The sequence below is a fragment of the Bos javanicus genome, chromosome 13, assembly GCF_032452875.1.
Source record: "Bos javanicus breed banteng chromosome 13, ARS-OSU_banteng_1.0, whole genome shotgun sequence".
Lineage (NCBI taxonomy): Eukaryota > Metazoa > Chordata > Mammalia > Artiodactyla > Bovidae > Bos > Bos javanicus.
In genome coordinates, this window is record NC_083880.1 from 43,273,101 (window position 1) to 43,289,729 (window position 16,629).

General features: G+C 46.2%; 2 protein-coding genes across 2 annotated transcripts in view; one reads left to right on the plus strand and one right to left on the minus strand.

Moving 5' to 3' along the window:
* Nucleotides 1-16,629, plus strand: part of ASB13 (ankyrin repeat and SOCS box containing 13) — a 300,312-nt gene that overhangs the window by 188,401 nt on the left and 95,282 nt on the right. The window lies entirely within an intron of this gene.
* Nucleotides 1,795-2,423, minus strand: UCN3 (urocortin 3). Its single transcript, XM_061435551.1, has one exon. The coding sequence runs from the start codon at nucleotides 2,421-2,423 to the stop codon at nucleotides 1,923-1,925; it is 501 nt and encodes a 166-aa protein (XP_061291535.1). The 3' UTR covers nucleotides 1,795-1,922.

The following is a 16,629-nucleotide window of genomic DNA, read 5'->3' on the forward strand; positions in this document are numbered from 1 at the left end:
TGCATTTCAGCTTTTTGAGCATTGGTTCTGTTTAGAGATGGGGTATTTTTCATTTCCAAGTTAGCTTAACATTTAAAAAACTGCACAGTTTTGCCTTTTCAAATAATGTTCACCAGAATCAGGGTTGTTGAGTTAAAGGTAAAGTGAATTTGTGGTTTTGATACGGATTTTCCAGATTGCCTCTCAGAATTCACGTTCCCACCAACCATCAGTGAAGGAAGGAGGCTTAGCACCTGTCAGTCACAGTGTGAACCGATTGTCAAACAGATTTTGCCAGTCTGATGTGTGACAAATTCTGTAAGAGTGCAGTTGTGCTTTTTTTAGCAGTGAAGTTTAGCATCTGTTTGTACATTTAAGGGTCACTTGTATTTGTGTGTGTGTGATATATGTATTCCTGCTTATTTTTTTGAGGGCGATTGTTTTTTTTTTCAGTTATTTTGTGTGCATGTTTGTGTGTGTTAAGTTGCTCCAGTCATGTCCGACTCTTTGCAACCCTATGGACTGTAGCCCGCCAGGCTCCTCTCTCCATGGGAGTCTCCAGGCAAGAACACTGGAGTGGGTTGCCATGCCCTCCTCCAGGGGATCTTCCCAACCCAGGGATCGAATGTCTCCTGCAATGGCAGGCAGGTTCTTTACCAGTAGTGTCACCTGGGAAGTTATTAGCTCTTTATGTATTTGATCAGTAAGATACTTGTCTTTTGCCTGTGTGGCAAACATTTTTCCAAATTTGTTGTCTGTTTGTCTCTTGACTTTGTCTGATGGTGGTGGTGTGTGCATATGAGGTTTATTTCACATGAAGATGTTCTTTGTATGTATTCATGACTTGTCACCATGCAGAAAGCTCTGCTGCCAGAGGCCATCAGGGTGCTTGCTGATGTCCATTTTTAGTGAACTGCTTCTCATATTAAACCTTCTCATCTTGCTCTGATTTCCTTGTATTTTTTACACTAATTGCTATGACCTTGCAGTTCATCACTTATATACTCCCTAGTGAAATTGCTTCTTTTCACATTTTGTTTTTGTCTGTTCACTTAAGACTGTTGACTCATGGACAGCAAGGGCCTTGGCGCCTCCCACGTCAGTATCCCTAACCAGGCCCAGCACTGGGCTGGACAATGACCATCGATTCAAGAAGCACCTATGACAGACTTAGTGGCCCAGGCCCTAGCAAGCCAGGGAGGAGCTGGGGGTGTCTTTCGTTCTACCCAGGGGCCCACTCTGTAGCAGACCCAAGGCTATGCCTCTGGTGGGACCTGGCCACATAGCCAGCTTCAGATCCAGTGATAGCCAACAGGGTCCTGCCAGCTTGGCCTTTCCCAAGCTCTTGATGCCTCCCAAGACCTCCAGGGACTGTCCTGGGAGGGTCAGGAACGGACTCACCTGTACCCTGTCTCACTAGCTGCCCCTTTCCAAGCTTGGAGGCCTGAAGGCAGCTGACTGAAGGAAGAGGAATTGAAACCAGTCAGGGGTTCAAGAAGCCATGGGTTTTAATGTGGGTGAGAGGGGTTTTAATGAGGGTCTGGGGGCAGGGTGCTCAGCGCCCTCGCCTTCCTGCCTGGGCTGGGGTTGGTGTGGGGAGGGGAGGGCCTCCCTGTACCCCTCTTCTTGGGGTCAGAGAGCGGAGTGGAGGGCAGGGGTGCCTGACCTTTGCCTCTCCTTGTGGGGAGGGAGAAAGGAGATGCCTAGGGTAGATCTCAGTGTCTCAGTACCGTGGCCTCCATCTGTGGTTCTGGGACAACAGGCCGCTGGTGTGTGTAGATATAGAGGGTGGGGGGGCCCGGCTGGAGGCGGGAAGGCACAGAGGGGTGGAGAGCCTGGAAACCAGGGCCGATCCCTCCGATAGAAACCGGCAGGACGGGCCAACCCTCCCTGTCCACCCCCCAATCTCCGTCCTCGTCCCAGGGGGTCCCCAGCCTCCTCCTCTACTTCTTCCGCCCAATCTGGGCCATGAGGTGGGCGTTGGCGGCGGCCTTGGCTCGCAGGTTCTTGGCCTTGGCGATGTTGAAGAGGATGTTCATAATGTTAGTGGGGACGTCCAGGGACAGAGTGACCCTGGTGCGCCGGTCACTCTTGGCCTTGTCCTGGGACGGCCGCCCCTGGAACTGTGCCTGGGATGGGTACTTGTACCGGGTGCTGCCGGCCCCGCCGCCACCGCCGCCGCCCACGGAGCCAGGGAAGGTCCTTTTCTCTGCGTCCTCCTCCTCCTGCCCCTCCTGGTCCTCCGGGTCTCCGCTGGGCAGGGCAGGGACGGTCCGCTTGATCAGCAGCGACGTGTCCTTCCGCTGGCTCTTCTCGGCCTCACGTAGGGCTGTGTGGAGGCAGCTGGAGCTGGACCCGGCTTTGGGGGACCTCTGGGAGAGGCCCACCTGGGGGGCCCCGAGGAGCAGTAGCAAGACCAGCAGGAAGGGGGCCGGCACGAGCATCTCTCCCTGCAGCGGAAAAGACCGATATGTGTGAGAGGGTCTTAGGGTTCAGGGGGAGAAGGGGCAGATCTACCAGGCTTTGTGCAAGTTCAGCTTTGCCGGGTTTTGAAAGCGTGTTCTCTGGACTTGCAGGCCGTGTATCATGGACATTTGTTAGCAATGCAGAGATTCTCGGGTCTTGCTCCAGAGCTGGTCAGTCAAGAGCTCTGGGGCCAGCAAGCTGCGTGTTAACAAGCCTGATGATGACAGACTGTTGCCAGATGTAGGAATGGTCCAGATGTAGGAACTAGCTACCTAGCACGTGGAAAGAAACACAGGCTCTGGAGTTAGACAGAGGTAGGTTCAAATTCCAACTGGGTCCTTGTTTGCTTGAGGGTGGCAGGCAGATTACTTAACCTCTGAGAACGTCAATTTCCTCATCTGATAATAATAATGATAATAATAATAATGGGGGATAATAGGTACTAACTCATAAAGGTTAAATTAAAGTGGAAAAGCTCCCTGTCTAACCAAATACTTAACGAAGCGTGTTGGTTACTGACTGTTTACATGTAATAATCCCCACGTGCTATTAGGATAAGATTCAGTACACAGGCAACCATCTCAGAAGTGATCTGTCTGTATCTGTGTATCTGTAAATGTACTATACATTATATAACTAATGAATATAATTCATACGAATATAAATATAGATGTATAGTATGCCAGGGAACTTCATCCTGCAGACCATTATCTTTGTTATGTTGCTTTTCTGGCTTTTCTTTTTTCGTCTGTTTGCTCCACTCTTACCCAGGTAGGCTCATCGTGCCTTGAACTCTAAGTCAGCAGTTCTCACGCTTCAGAGTGTTCAGAATCACGTGAATGAACTGTTCAAACACCAGCTGCTGGGCCCCATCTCCAGCATTTCTGAATCAGTAGATTTGGGGCAAGGCCTGAGAATCTGCATCCCTAACACATCCCTAGAGGATGCTGATGCTGTGGGTTCATGGACCACGCTTTGTGAACCACTTTCTCAGCGTTCCTATCCATCTCCGAGGTCCTTAGAACTGTGTGCCCGATTCCCGGAGAACATTTTACAGGGCTCTTTAGACTGTGGAAGAATGGACTTATCCTTTCTTTTGATATTGTGCTCAATACCCAGACTTCTGGTTTCCTCATTCATTGAGGCTGTCCTTAGTTGTTTTGCATAAACATCCATGAATTGTGGCTTTAGCTGCCTTATGCCTTGAAGGCATTTTAAAGCTTGGGAGCACTCTCAAAGGGCCTGATAAGCCTTAAAAGATTAAAAAAACCAAAAACCAATACACAGAGAAAGGGTTAATAACGGGGTGGGGGTCGGGGTGGGAGGGGATCTGTCTCTTTCTGTCGCTATCTCTCTCTCCCTTGGTCCCCTGCTTTTTTCAGGGGTCAGGCTCGGCCCTACCTCCCACTAACTGGCTCAGTGACTAAATGCCCCTGGTCCCTGTGTTCCCATCTGTGAGATTAGGGGATTGAGCTCCAGGCTCTCCTTTCTCTCTCCTTTTCTCCCTCTCTCTCCAGTTTAGCTTTGTTTAGCATTTGCATAAAACCATGGGAGTTTGTGGGGCTTTCCAGGTGGCACTAGTGGTAAAGAATCTGCCTGCCAATACAGGAGACACAGGTTCAATCCCTAGGAGGGGGAAGATCTCCTGGAGAAGGACATGGCAACCCACTCCAGTATTCATGCCTGGAGAATCCCATGGACAGAGGAGCCTGGCGGGCTATAGTCCATAGGGTTGCAAAGGATTGGACACGACTGAAGCGACTTAGCACTCACCCCTGCATGGGAGGATGTTTGTAGATTATGTGCAAATAATACATTATTTTATATAAGGGACTTGAGCATCTGGGAATCTGTGACGGTCCTGGAGCCAATCCCAGGAACAGAGGACTGTCAAAGAAAAGAAACGTCCTTTCCTCCTTACTCAGGTCTGATTCCTAAGCAAGTTTCTCCTCTTACATTCTTTGGATTCCTTTGCCTTTACCATAGTGCAAGAGTACAAAGGTTTAAGATTTCCCTGCTACCTGCTCTGAAAACACGTGGCCCCCATCTAGTTAGATTTACAGGGAAAAGTTCTTCATCTTCATTTTTCTCATTTGGGTACCTGACACTCAGCCATTCTTTGGGGGTTATTAGGGCAGTGCTTCTCTGGAGACGGACACTTGCTTCTAAGAGCTGTGAGTCACGTCGTGCCCAGAATGACAGGCAGCGAGGGACTCAGCTGGTCTGAAATTCAGAGCACCTGTGAGAGACAGCTCCCTGAAGGAAAAAAGTGAAGCTAGAGGCAAATGCAGGACACCATGGGCTTTGCCCAGAGGCAGCCCCATTTTCCAGCATCTAGGAAGGCAGAGATAGTTCGCAGTCTGCAATCACGGGTAAGAAGTTGAATTAAAAAAACACTTTATAAAACAGTCACTGCTGAACCCAGCGACCCTTTAAGCATTTTGAAAGATATTATAGTAATGAGCTGCAGACTCATGGAAGCATTTATGTGTAACACACACACTTCTTAGCAATTCACACTTGAGCGAGCAGAGGGGGTTCATTCATGAAAGGCCTTTCCCCCCAAGAGGGAGAAAAGCCAGGAGAAAGTTGACAAGATCTAGATAACACTTGTTACTGGAAGCTTTTGTGTTGCTTTTCTGACTCCATTCGTCCTCAGAAGTGGGAATGCTGGCTAGATTGCTGTGTTACAGGAGAACCCTGCAGACAGGATTTCTCAGAACACTTGGACATCAAATGGAGACATCAAACATCCATCTTTATGGCCTCTCCCCTTCAAGGGGGGGCACCTAATTGTTACAGACATCTGTTCCCTTCCTCCAGTGTCCCTGGTGGCCAAGGGGAAAGGACTCCAGGCTGTGAGGGCAGAGGACCTGGGCTGCGAACCTCCCTCACCCTCAAATGCCTTCCATCAGTCACTTAACCTCTCAGTCACCGCATCTTAAAAAGCAGGCGTTACCTGCCTCACAGGTGTATGAAGAGAACGAAAGGAGATGCCTTAGCAACCAGGAAATGCAAGCATTTTCCCGATCGGTCAGGCAGCGGGGACTGGTACCCCGGTTTCCACCCCCATCTTCCCCATCCACCCCATCTGGAAACACGATTTTCATGTTCACAACTGGACTCTGTTCAGAAAAACACATTTGTGAGAACCCGTCCTGCTTCCGGTCTATTACCTTTTGCAAAGCAGGCCTCTCTACTAATGGGGGGAGGATGCTCTTGCCCCCCCTGAGAAACTTCCCCTTGGTCCCTTTGGGGCTGCCTTCTCCCCATTTAAAACACAGACATTGACGGTTCAGCACAGTGCCCCCAGGGGTGCTTGCAACTCTTATCGCTCACCCCATCCAGTCCCCAGCACCTCCTGCATAATTAAGGGCAAATCAAGTGATCCTTCGTAGGGAAGTCCCCAGCCAGAGCCTTACCTGTGAGCAGACTTCACTCTGGAGTGCAAATGCTCAGTGAGGCGGGCGGGCAGCTTCAGAACCGAGAGGTCTGCCCCAGGAACATCCCCCCCGAACTTCTGTCTTCTCTGGGGTCGCCGGCTCCTTTTCTTGAATTGTTTGTAAGTGGGCCGTGATCTTTCCTCTCTATGGAAACCACTCCACTCCCTCGTGTGTGTGCATATACATAAAAGTGACAGATCACGGGGTGGATCATAAATCCAGACGCGGTGTCTACCCTGGGATGTGATCCCGTTTAAAATACAACCCAAGCAGCTGTGCACGTCACGGAGATGACAAGCTGTCAGCATCTCTGACCGCTCCTACCCACCTTCTCTCCCAGACCTCCCATCACCGCCCCCACCCCTCACTGCCCTTCCTGCCCTAGCAACTGGCTTCATTGATAAAAAGGAAAAAACACACTCTGTTAAACTGAGAAGCAGCTTCTTTGAAGAGTTTTATTACTCATCTTCATTCTTACTAACTTCAGTCTCTCTACCCTTCTTCCTGGAGCCAACACCTGCTTGAAAGTAGAGAAGAAAGTTTGTCTGCTGTCCTGTGATTAGTTTTTTTTTTTTTTTAATTTCTTTGGCATCACCAACTCAATGGACAAGTGTTTGAGCAAACTCCTGGAGGTTATGAAGGACAGGGAAGCCTGGCGTGCTGCAGTCCATGGGGTCAAAAAAGAGTCAGACACGACTTAGCTACTGAGCAATGGAAACACTTATTTATTATTATTTTGGCTGTTCTGGGTCTTCATTGCAGTGTGCAGGTTTCTCCAGTTGCGGTACATGGGCTCAGTAGCTGCAGTGTGTGGGCTTAGGCACAGTTTGCATTTTCACCAAGACCTTTATTGAACAGCCTAGCTACATTCCAAATGAACTTTTTGGCCAGCTCAATGCAAATAACCCCTTTAATAATTTGACTATAAACCCTTTCAAATCAAATAACACTTTTTGTCTTACAGTCTGCTTTGTCTGATACTGAAACAGCTATTCCAGTTTTCCTTTGGTTGACATTTGCTTGGTGCATTTTTTCCAGTTTTTTTGTGTCAAAGTTCTTTTGTGAAGGGTATATACTGAAATTAAAAAATCTAATCAACCATCTCTGTATTAACAAGGCCTTAATACAGGCCTTTGTATTAGTTTGTACTAATAGTGATCACTGACGTGACACATTTGTATGAATAATGATTACTGATGTTTTCGGATTATTTTCTGCTGTTTCACATTGTAAAACATTTCCTATTTGGTCTGCTTTCCCCCTCTGTTTCTGTTTATTTCTCTTTTTCCTTGTCTGTGTTCTAGATTGATTAAATTTTCATTTCATTTTCCCCGCTATTAGTTTGTATCTAAGCATTTAAAACTACAATTGGGGCTTCCCTGGTGGCTCAGTGGTAAAGAACCATCTTGCCAATGCAGGAGCTGTATGAGACTCTGGTTTGATTCCTGGGTTGGGAATATCCCCTGGAGGAGGAAATGGCAGCCCTCTCCCGTATTCTTGCCTGGAGAATCCCAAGGACAGAGGAGTCTGGTGGGCTATAGTCCATGGGGTCACACAGTGTCGGACACCACTGAACAAATGAGCATGCAAAAACTACAGTTCTTGCTCTGAACACTGATTCACTACACCTCACACATGAACAGAGCCCCCTGTAACCTGGTGAAATTTCTCTGGTCTGTGAAGTAAGGGGAGACCCTTGCCTTGACTCTTGTTTTTCCCAACAGGCAGGACTGATTTAGTTATTAGTAACTGTACTTCTATAATAACAGCACACCCATGATCCTGCATTAACATCCAGTCCTTTCTGATATGGGTTCTCTAGTGCTGTCTCCTATCCACCTATCAGGAATCAATCTCATTGGACTTTGCATCCCCCTTGAAACCAGCAGCGGTGGAAACAGGTGGGGACAGTTCCAGCCTGTCTCTGTGTCCAGGTGCCATGGTGAATTACAGACGTTTTATGATCCTCTCTGATGGACTTTTAGTGGCTGATTGATTCCTGGAGCAAAGCTCCTGGGAGCCACAGGCTAGAGGCAGCTGCCTCCCTCGGGGCCTCGTGAAACAGCATCAGAGCTTTCTGTCTGGGACTTACTTCCTTGATGGTCCAGTGGTTAAGACTCCATGCTGCCCTTGCAGGGGGTGTGGGTTTGATCCCTGGTCAGTGAACTAAGATCCCTCATGTTGCATGGCCAAATAAATAAATAGTAAAGTAATAACCTTAAAAAAAAAAAAAGCTTTCTGTCTCCCTCCAGGGGAAGGGGAGGACGTTGGCTTCTTGGGCAAACTTGCAAACTGCCCCATAGCCACTTTTCCACATGTGGACACAATCACAGTGCCCTGTTTACCTGACCTGTAGACAAGGGGATCAACACCAACAGATACACTTAGGGGACATGTTTTCTCTATTGACAAGGGAATTGGAAACTCTTCCGAACATCTTATAAAGCAGTGGACTGGGCAGCATGCTCCCAGATGGGGCCAGGATGGCGAGCTCACTTGTGGTTCTGCTCATGGGAAAAGTAAGTAGTAATGGTAACCAAGCAGCCCACGTTCTTCCAAGGCTAATACACGCACTCTGCCACCCCCACCCCTGAACATGTTTCGGAATCTCTTATCTATATGTTGTTCAGTTGCTCGGTCATGTCCCACTCTTTGCAGCCCTGTGGACTGTAGCCCACCAGGCTTCTCTGTCCATGGACTTTTCCAGGCAGGAATACTGGAGTGAGTTGCCATGGCCTCCTCCAGGAGCTTTTCCTGACCCAGGGATTGAACCCACATCTCTTACATCTCCTGCATTGCTGGCAGATACTTTACTGCTGAGCCATCGAGGGGAAGCCCAACACATAGCACACTATGTTATTATTCAGTTCAGTTCAGTCATGTCTGACTCTTTGCGACCCCATGGACTGCAGCACACCAGGCTTCCCTGTCCATCACCAGCTCCTGAAGCTTGCTCAAACTCATGTCCATCGAGTTGGTCATGGTTTGTCATCCCCTTCTCCTCCTGCCTTCAATCTTTCTTGCATTGGGGTCTTTTCTAATGAGTCAACTCTTCGCATCATGTGGCCAAAGTATGCCTGCCAGCTAATCAGGGACTATGCTTAATCAGTTCACCAATCAATCAATCAATCAGAAATAAACCACCATGTTCCTATCTACTGTGAATTTTAATCTGTTTCCCTTGGCAAGTCTAGGCTTTGAGACTGGCTGTGGTCTACTCCTGACTGTGTCCGTTTGTCTGTAAGCAGCTTGAGACTGAAGTCTATGCCAGGAAAAGCACCATGAACACAGCATCTGCTGTTTAGCAGAGACTCAACAAGTGAGGTTGATTCTCCTTATTCAGTAGCTCCGTGTATGTGCATATACAATTGCAACCCATCACATATATCCAAACAGATAATATATATTTAAAAAAATTTATTTAGCTGCATTGAGTCTTAGCTGTGGCTTGTGGGATCTAGTTCCCTGACCAGGGATAGAACCTGGGCCCCCTGCATTGGGAGCGTGGAGTCTTAGCCACTGGACCAGCAGGGAAGTCCCAACAGACATTCTTTAGTATTTTAAATGCTTTTGTTTGCATGAACTCTTCCAGAATCACAGAATGTTTGGCCTAAAAGAGAGTTCATGCTCTAGTTCAGTCTCTTAGCTGGGGTCACACACAGGTGAACCTCAGAACTCAGGCCCCCGACATGAACATTCTCAAGGATGATCTCTTTTGCAAAGCTGGATAAGCCTGCATTTCCAACTACAAGGAGAGAACAGAACTTGGCCTTGAGAGTGAGGGATTGTTGTAGACATGGAGCCCATAATTGAAGATAATAGTATTGAAATGAAATTAAAAAGAGATTATTAGAGGTTTATTCAAAAAGACAAGTTACGGGGACTCAAATTGCATTGAGATTCCATTTCATCTCTAATAATCAAGGGAGGGTGAAGGATATGTGTGCAGGTCTCCACAGAATGAGGCTGGGTTAGAAGACAGTGATGTCATCACTATAGTTGGCTTTTGAGAGTATAAAATCCTACAGTTTCCATTGTAGAGGCAGAAGGATCAATTCAAATTTCAGGGAGTACACTTGTTTGTATACAGGTGTACAAGACAGAAATAGTAGGGGGAGAGTAAAAAACAGACAGTTCTGCAATTTTGGCCAGTAATTGTCATGAGGTTAGGGAGGAGAGCTGCTACAAACAGGAAAAGCAGGTTCATCCCATGGTGCTGGATCACTGGCCACATGGGCAGAGACCTCCACCACTGACTCCACCTCCAGCCTTTCTTGTTTTGCTCTATAAGCCAGAAAAGAAACACCACTTTGCCAAGTCTGCCTCCACCCAATTATGCCCTGGCTTCCTTAACTCCAAGAAAAGAGAGGGAACATGAGTAGGATGAAAGACTGATGTGTTGGTAAAGCTTTCCCTCTTTATTCTACTACTGTAGAAACATTTAATAAATTCAATCATAGCTCCATGGGATGAATTAGGAGATTGGGATTGACATATATACACTATTGATACTGTGTATAAAACAGATAACCAATGAGAACCTGCTGTATAGCACAGGGAACTTTCCTCAATGCCCTGTGGTGACCTAAATGGGAAGGAAATCCAAAAAAGAGGGGTATATGTATACATATAGCTGATTCACTTTGCTGTACAGCAGAAACTAAAAGCTCTAATACTTTGGCCCCCTGGTGTGAAGAGTCAACTCATTGGAAAAGATCTTGATTCTGGGAAAGATTGAAGGCAAAAGGAGTAGGGGGTGGAAGAGGATGAGATGGTTGGGATAGCATCATCGACATGAATTTGAGCAAACTCTGGGAGGTAGTGGAGGACAGAGGAGCCTGGTGAGCAGCAGTCCATAGGTCACCAAGAGTTGAACACGACTTAGTGACTGAACAACAACAACAGCAGCATCAGAATCTAAGACAGCATTGTAAATCAACTATACTTCAATCAAAAAGCCATCCCTCCAAGTCAGGTTTATTGTAGACCTACTAAGGACAAGAAACACAAGTGGTTAATATTTAATACTAAGGACTATAGTAAGTACTAAGAACTATAGAAGCCAGCTGCTTAAACTGTGGTCCATGGACCTTCAACCTCAGCATCCCTGGGAGCTTTTAGAGATGCAGAATCTCAGTTCTCACCTCAGCCCTAATGAATCAAACTTCCTTTTAATAAGAGCCTCAGGTGAGAAGAACAGCCTTTGGAAGCGCTAACCAAAGGCTGTATCACAGGAGTATTTTTGTAGACAAGTTTGAAGAATCAGGTAGTTAAATGGGAAGAGAGCCTCACAAGAAGATTGTAAATGATAAGCTTTTAATTTGTTTTTAAAATAATTCTATTTATTTTTGGCTGTGTTGGGACTTTGTTGCCGCTTAGGCTCTTCCTCTAGTTGCGGCGAGTGGGGGCTCCTCTGTAGTTGTGGGGTGTGGGCTTCGCATTGTGGTACGTCTCAGGGCACGAGCTCCAGGTGCAGGAGCTCAGCTGTTGTGGTTGTGGGGTCAGTAGTTGCTGCTCCTGGGCTCTAGGGCACACAGCAGTTGTGGTGCATGGGCATAGCGGCTCCTAGGGGGCTATGTGGGATCTTCCTGGACCAGAAATCAAACCTGGGTTTCCTGCACTGGCAGGCAGATTCTTTACCACTGAGCCACTGGGGAAGCCCAGACATGATCAGCTTTTTAATCCTCTGTGGAACACAGCTTGACTTTGCTGCTGTTGCTGCTAAGTCGCTTCAGTCGTGTCCGACTCTGTGCGACCCCATAGACGGCACCCCACCAGGCTCCCCCATCCCTGGGATTCTCCAGGCAAGAATACTGGAGTGGGGTGCCATTGCCTTCTCCCAGCTTGACTTTACTCCCCAGTGAAAGCCCAGTGTCACTTTGGTCCCATGGCCTGTAACTTTGGGAAGTTACAAGTCCCAGGGCTTGTAACTTTGGAAAGTTACAGGTCCCAGGGCCTGTAACTTTGGGAAGGACATCTTTTTACCATGGTGAGGGGCCAAAAGTGGATGAAATTAAAAGTATTGTTCAGTAAGACAGGCCCAGAAATCGCTTGTTGGGCCTTGGAGGCGGTGTGGACTGCAGGTCCCACGTCATCAGACCAAGGCATGAGAAACTGAACTGGTAATCTGAGAAAACATGGGTGCATGAATTTGTAGCCATAGCGTAGGTGTTATTTTATATTCTACCCTTTCTTCCTCTCTCCCTGCCTTTGTGAACATTTAAAAATCTGCATTTCTCTCTGTTCATCCCAGACTTGCTTTCCACCTACTCTCTGTCCTGGGGCTGATGACATCTGTTCCCTCATGTCACACTCTGGACGGTGGACAGCTTTCAGGATTGCTCATGTTCCCATGTGGGAAGGGATGTCTCCACAGTCATCTTGGTGAGCAGCGGGTGCCTGCTGAGGTCCTGGGGTCTGCAGGAAATAGCACTGATGTTACGCGGTGTAGAAGGTAGAGAAGCCTGGGCTGAACCTGAGCTGCTAATGAGAACATCACCACACCCTGGAGTCTCCCTGCAGCAGCTCAGAGGTGAAAATGAGATCCTCCCTCATGACAGTCCATTGTTCATTCCCACCAGCTGGTCCTTCTCTCCTAGGCTTGCTTTCAACAATCCAAACCTTGTTATTGAAGATGGCGGCTTCTTAGTGCCTTACCATGATTGCAAGCTCACTGTCTCTCTTGTAAAACAAGCATTTGTGCTCAGTCGTATCTGACTCTTTGCGATACTATGGACTGTAGCCTGCCAGTCTTCTCTGTTCTTGAAATTTTGTAGGCAAGAATACCGGAGTGGGTTGCCATTTCCTCCTCCATAGGATCTTCTGGACCCAGGGATGAACCTATGTCTCCTGCATTAGCCTGGGAAGCCCTGTAAAACAAGGCAGTTGCCCCAATAACTTTCTGTGCACTCTTTTAAAACTCCAATTGTTTTTCAGAAAGTTTCCAGGAAAGTAGAAATGAGTGTGATGAACAAAGGTATACTCCTTATCTAAATTAACCAAATATCAACATTGTGATTGTGTATGTGTGTGTGTGTGTGGGGGGTGTTGTATGAGGAAATGATCAGCTTTTTAAATCTTCGAGGAACACAGCTTGACTTGCGTACCCCTTGAAATTTGAATTGCTCCTTCAATATATTAAGAATTGTGGCATGTATTCAAAGCAGCGTACAGAGGAAATTTATAGTTTTAAACGCTTATATGGGAAGAGAAGAGAGGTCTCAAACCAGTGATCTAAGCTTTCACATAGAAAAAGAAAAACGAGTTAAGTCCAAAGCAAGGAATTTAAGTAGTAAAGATAAGAGTCAGTTCCGTTCAGTCACTCCATCATGTCCAACTCTTTGTGACCCCAGGGACTGCAGCACGCCAGGCTTCCCTGTCCATCACAACTCCCGGACCTTGCTCAAACTCATGTTCATCAAGTTGGTGGTGCCATCCAACCCTCTCATTCTCTGTCACCCCCTTCTCCTGCCTTCAATCTTTTCCAACATCAGGATCTTTTCCAATGAGTCAGTTCTTCGCATCAGGTGGCCAAAGTATTGGAGTTTCAGCTTCAGAGTATATATATATATCTTAGAGTAGATATATATATATATATATATATATATACACACATGCAGTGTGATATACATCATTGTGTATATATACATATATATATGAAATAGAGACTAGAAAATGAGAGGAACAATGAAAACAAAAGCTGGTATTTTTTGAAGAGCAACAGAATATATAAACCTCTAGCTAGACCATGAATAAAAGAGAGAAGACCCAAATTACTGATATCAGGAATCCAAGAGGGACTTCATTACTGACCCTTCAGGACAGTAATGACTGTGACAAACACCTCTCTGCCCTTAAGTACATTGACTTAGATAAAATGGAAAGATATCTTCCGTGTTCTTTGTAATGCAGTCACAATGCAGAGTTCTTTGCTGCGTACTAGAACAGGCACCCAGTTCCACCATCTCTTACTTCATTCTGACTAATTGCCAGTTAAAGCTCTGCATTCACTCGAATCTCTGGTTGTCACCTTTCTCCGATGCCCTAACCTTTGCTGGCCCTCCTCCACTGAGTAATATGCAGAGAATTAGATGTAAATGAGGATATATCTATCTGGAAATGAATTTTCTTCAGAAATATTTGCAAAGGGGGAGTAGGTGGGAGCAACACTTACATGTCAGTAATAAATGTTTCAGTTTTCAACTCAGGAAGAGCTTCAGAGACGCCCTGTTTTGCCCTTTCAAAACAATAGGACTAGTTAACTGTCCCGTTTGGAAGAGGAGCACACTGAGTTTATAAAAATAGGTTTTACATGATGAAGGCAATTTGAATTTTTGGTAAGGTCAATTGTTCACTTAAATATTTATTGAATGCCTATGGGTGTTAGGGACAGTCTTGACTTCTGAAAATTGAAGATGGAGCAGGATAGTCACGATTCTTGCCTTCAAAGCAGCATCTTTCAGAACAAATGATGAACTCATTTCCTGTTGAGAGAGGATCATTCCTGTTCATCCTTCACTTGGAAGATTAAGTGTTCGGTTAAATGTGTAAGAACTGCCAGATCAAAGACTGTTCTTTTATAATTTTTAAAGCCACCAGGGAAGCCCAAAAGATGTGATAAGATTAAACAAATATTGCCAATTGTCCTCTATAACAATAAGTAGCAGTTTTCAGTCTTAATAGCAATATATCAGAATGCAAATTAAGGTCTCTTGAATCTGAAGCACCTGCCAGGTGGGCTGGAGTAAGCTGAAGATGGATAAAGAGGGAAGTGGCTGGACAGTGGGATGACCCATTACTATAAGAGGGAAAGACCAGGGTACATTAAGGACATCCAAGTCCAATCTTGGGGGCCACCAAAAGACTCAGACATCAAAATTTACACTTAGTATAAGAGGTGAGGATGAACAGGACGCATCTATCTCCACTGGGAAATAAGTTCACCATTTCTCTGGGGAATGTTGCTGGCTTGTTCAGTCTCTAACGTTTCTCTCTCTAAATCTCAGATGAAGATAAGATTTCCTGTCTCTCTGCATACATGAAGGGATGGTTGTTTTTCTTCCCTTTTCTTGATCATGCACTTAAAAAGAAAGTATGTTTATAAAGACTTTTCATTTCATGCTGCTGCTGCTGCTAAGTCGCTTCAGTCGTGTCCGACTCTGTGCGACCTCATAGACGGCAGCCCACCAGGCTCCCCTGTCCCTGGGATTCTCCAGGCAAGACACTGGAGTGGGTTGCCATTTCCTTCTCCAATGCATGAAAGTGAGAAGTGAAAGTGAAGTTGCTCAGTCGTGTTGGACTCTTAGGGACTCCATGGACTGCAGCCTATTAGGCTCCTCTTTCCGTGGGATTTTCCAGGCAAGAGTACTGGAGTGGGGTGCCATTTCATTTCATACTGGAGTATAATTGATTAACCATGTTGTGATAGTTTCAGGTGTAGAGCAAAGTGATTCATTTATATATTTATGCATTCATTTACTCATTATACATACACATGTGCCTCTGTGTTCTCTGTGCTCAGGTGCTCAATTGTGTCTGACTCTGCAACCCCATGGACTGTAGCCTGCTAGGCTCCTCTGTCCATGGGATTCTCCAGGCAAGAACACTGGAGTGGGTTGCCATGCCCTCCTTCAGGGGGTCTTCCAGGGGATCTTCCTGACCCAGGGGTAGCACCTGCATCTCTTGTGTCTCCTACATTGGCAGGCGGATACTTTATCACCTGGGAAGCCCCAACACATGTACCTATTCTTCTTCCAATTAAACAACAAAACACTTTTAACAATACATTCTTTATGATTGTTTCCCTCAAGCAAAGACCTTTGATGGATGGTTTAATATCCTTCCCTCTGATCAGCTTCTGATAGAATGAACAGGAGGGCAGAAAAGCTTTGAGAACACCAACATAACAAGATGATTTCTTAGTACACTCCATCAAGACTTAACTCCAAATGGTATCGCAGCCCTGATAGCCTTAGCACATCTGAGAACCTTTGGCCTTGTCTGGCCTGTGCAGGAGGAAACATGAGCGAGCTGTCCCAAGGACAATGAAGTATGGACAAAGCTGAGGGGAGAGAGACCTGCCAGGCTCGGCTGGGTCCCCGCTTCCCCAGACTGATCTTTGGCTTCCTTAGCAGCTTCACTAAGAAATGTGCATGAATATCCATCAGCTTGTTCAACTTGAAGAAATATGAGTGAAAGTCTGGCTCAACAATATCTAGGGAACATTTTCTGGAACACAGTTCTGTACTGAGTTCTGTTTTTGGGTCCTCACTACTAAAACAGAGGGGAGAGAGTCACTCCACCCTCCTCTGTGACCCCTACACAAATCGAGGAAATAGAAATCACACAATTCAGTCTGGGAGACAAGCCCTTACATTTTTGAGATGCTATAAAAATCAAGTAGTTACGATATGAGTTGGATATATGTCGGTGTCCTTATTAGGTAAGACAATACCTAGTCTGTCGAGAACAAATGACTCAAGGAGGTAAAAGAGATATATTGATGAAGCCTGCATGTAGTGACAAAGGGTGTGAGTTATTCCTCTTCTTAGAGCTTTTTCTCTGGATGTTAAGAATTACTGTTTTAGTTGGGAGGCTGGCATTTCCAATTCGATCAACGCTTTTTGAGGAGAAACCACATGAGAGGTCCTGCAAGGGACACAAAGATGAACAGCACTGGCACTTGTCCTCAGGGCTCACAGTGTGTGTGTGTGTGTGTATGTGTGTGATTAGAGACAAAAAA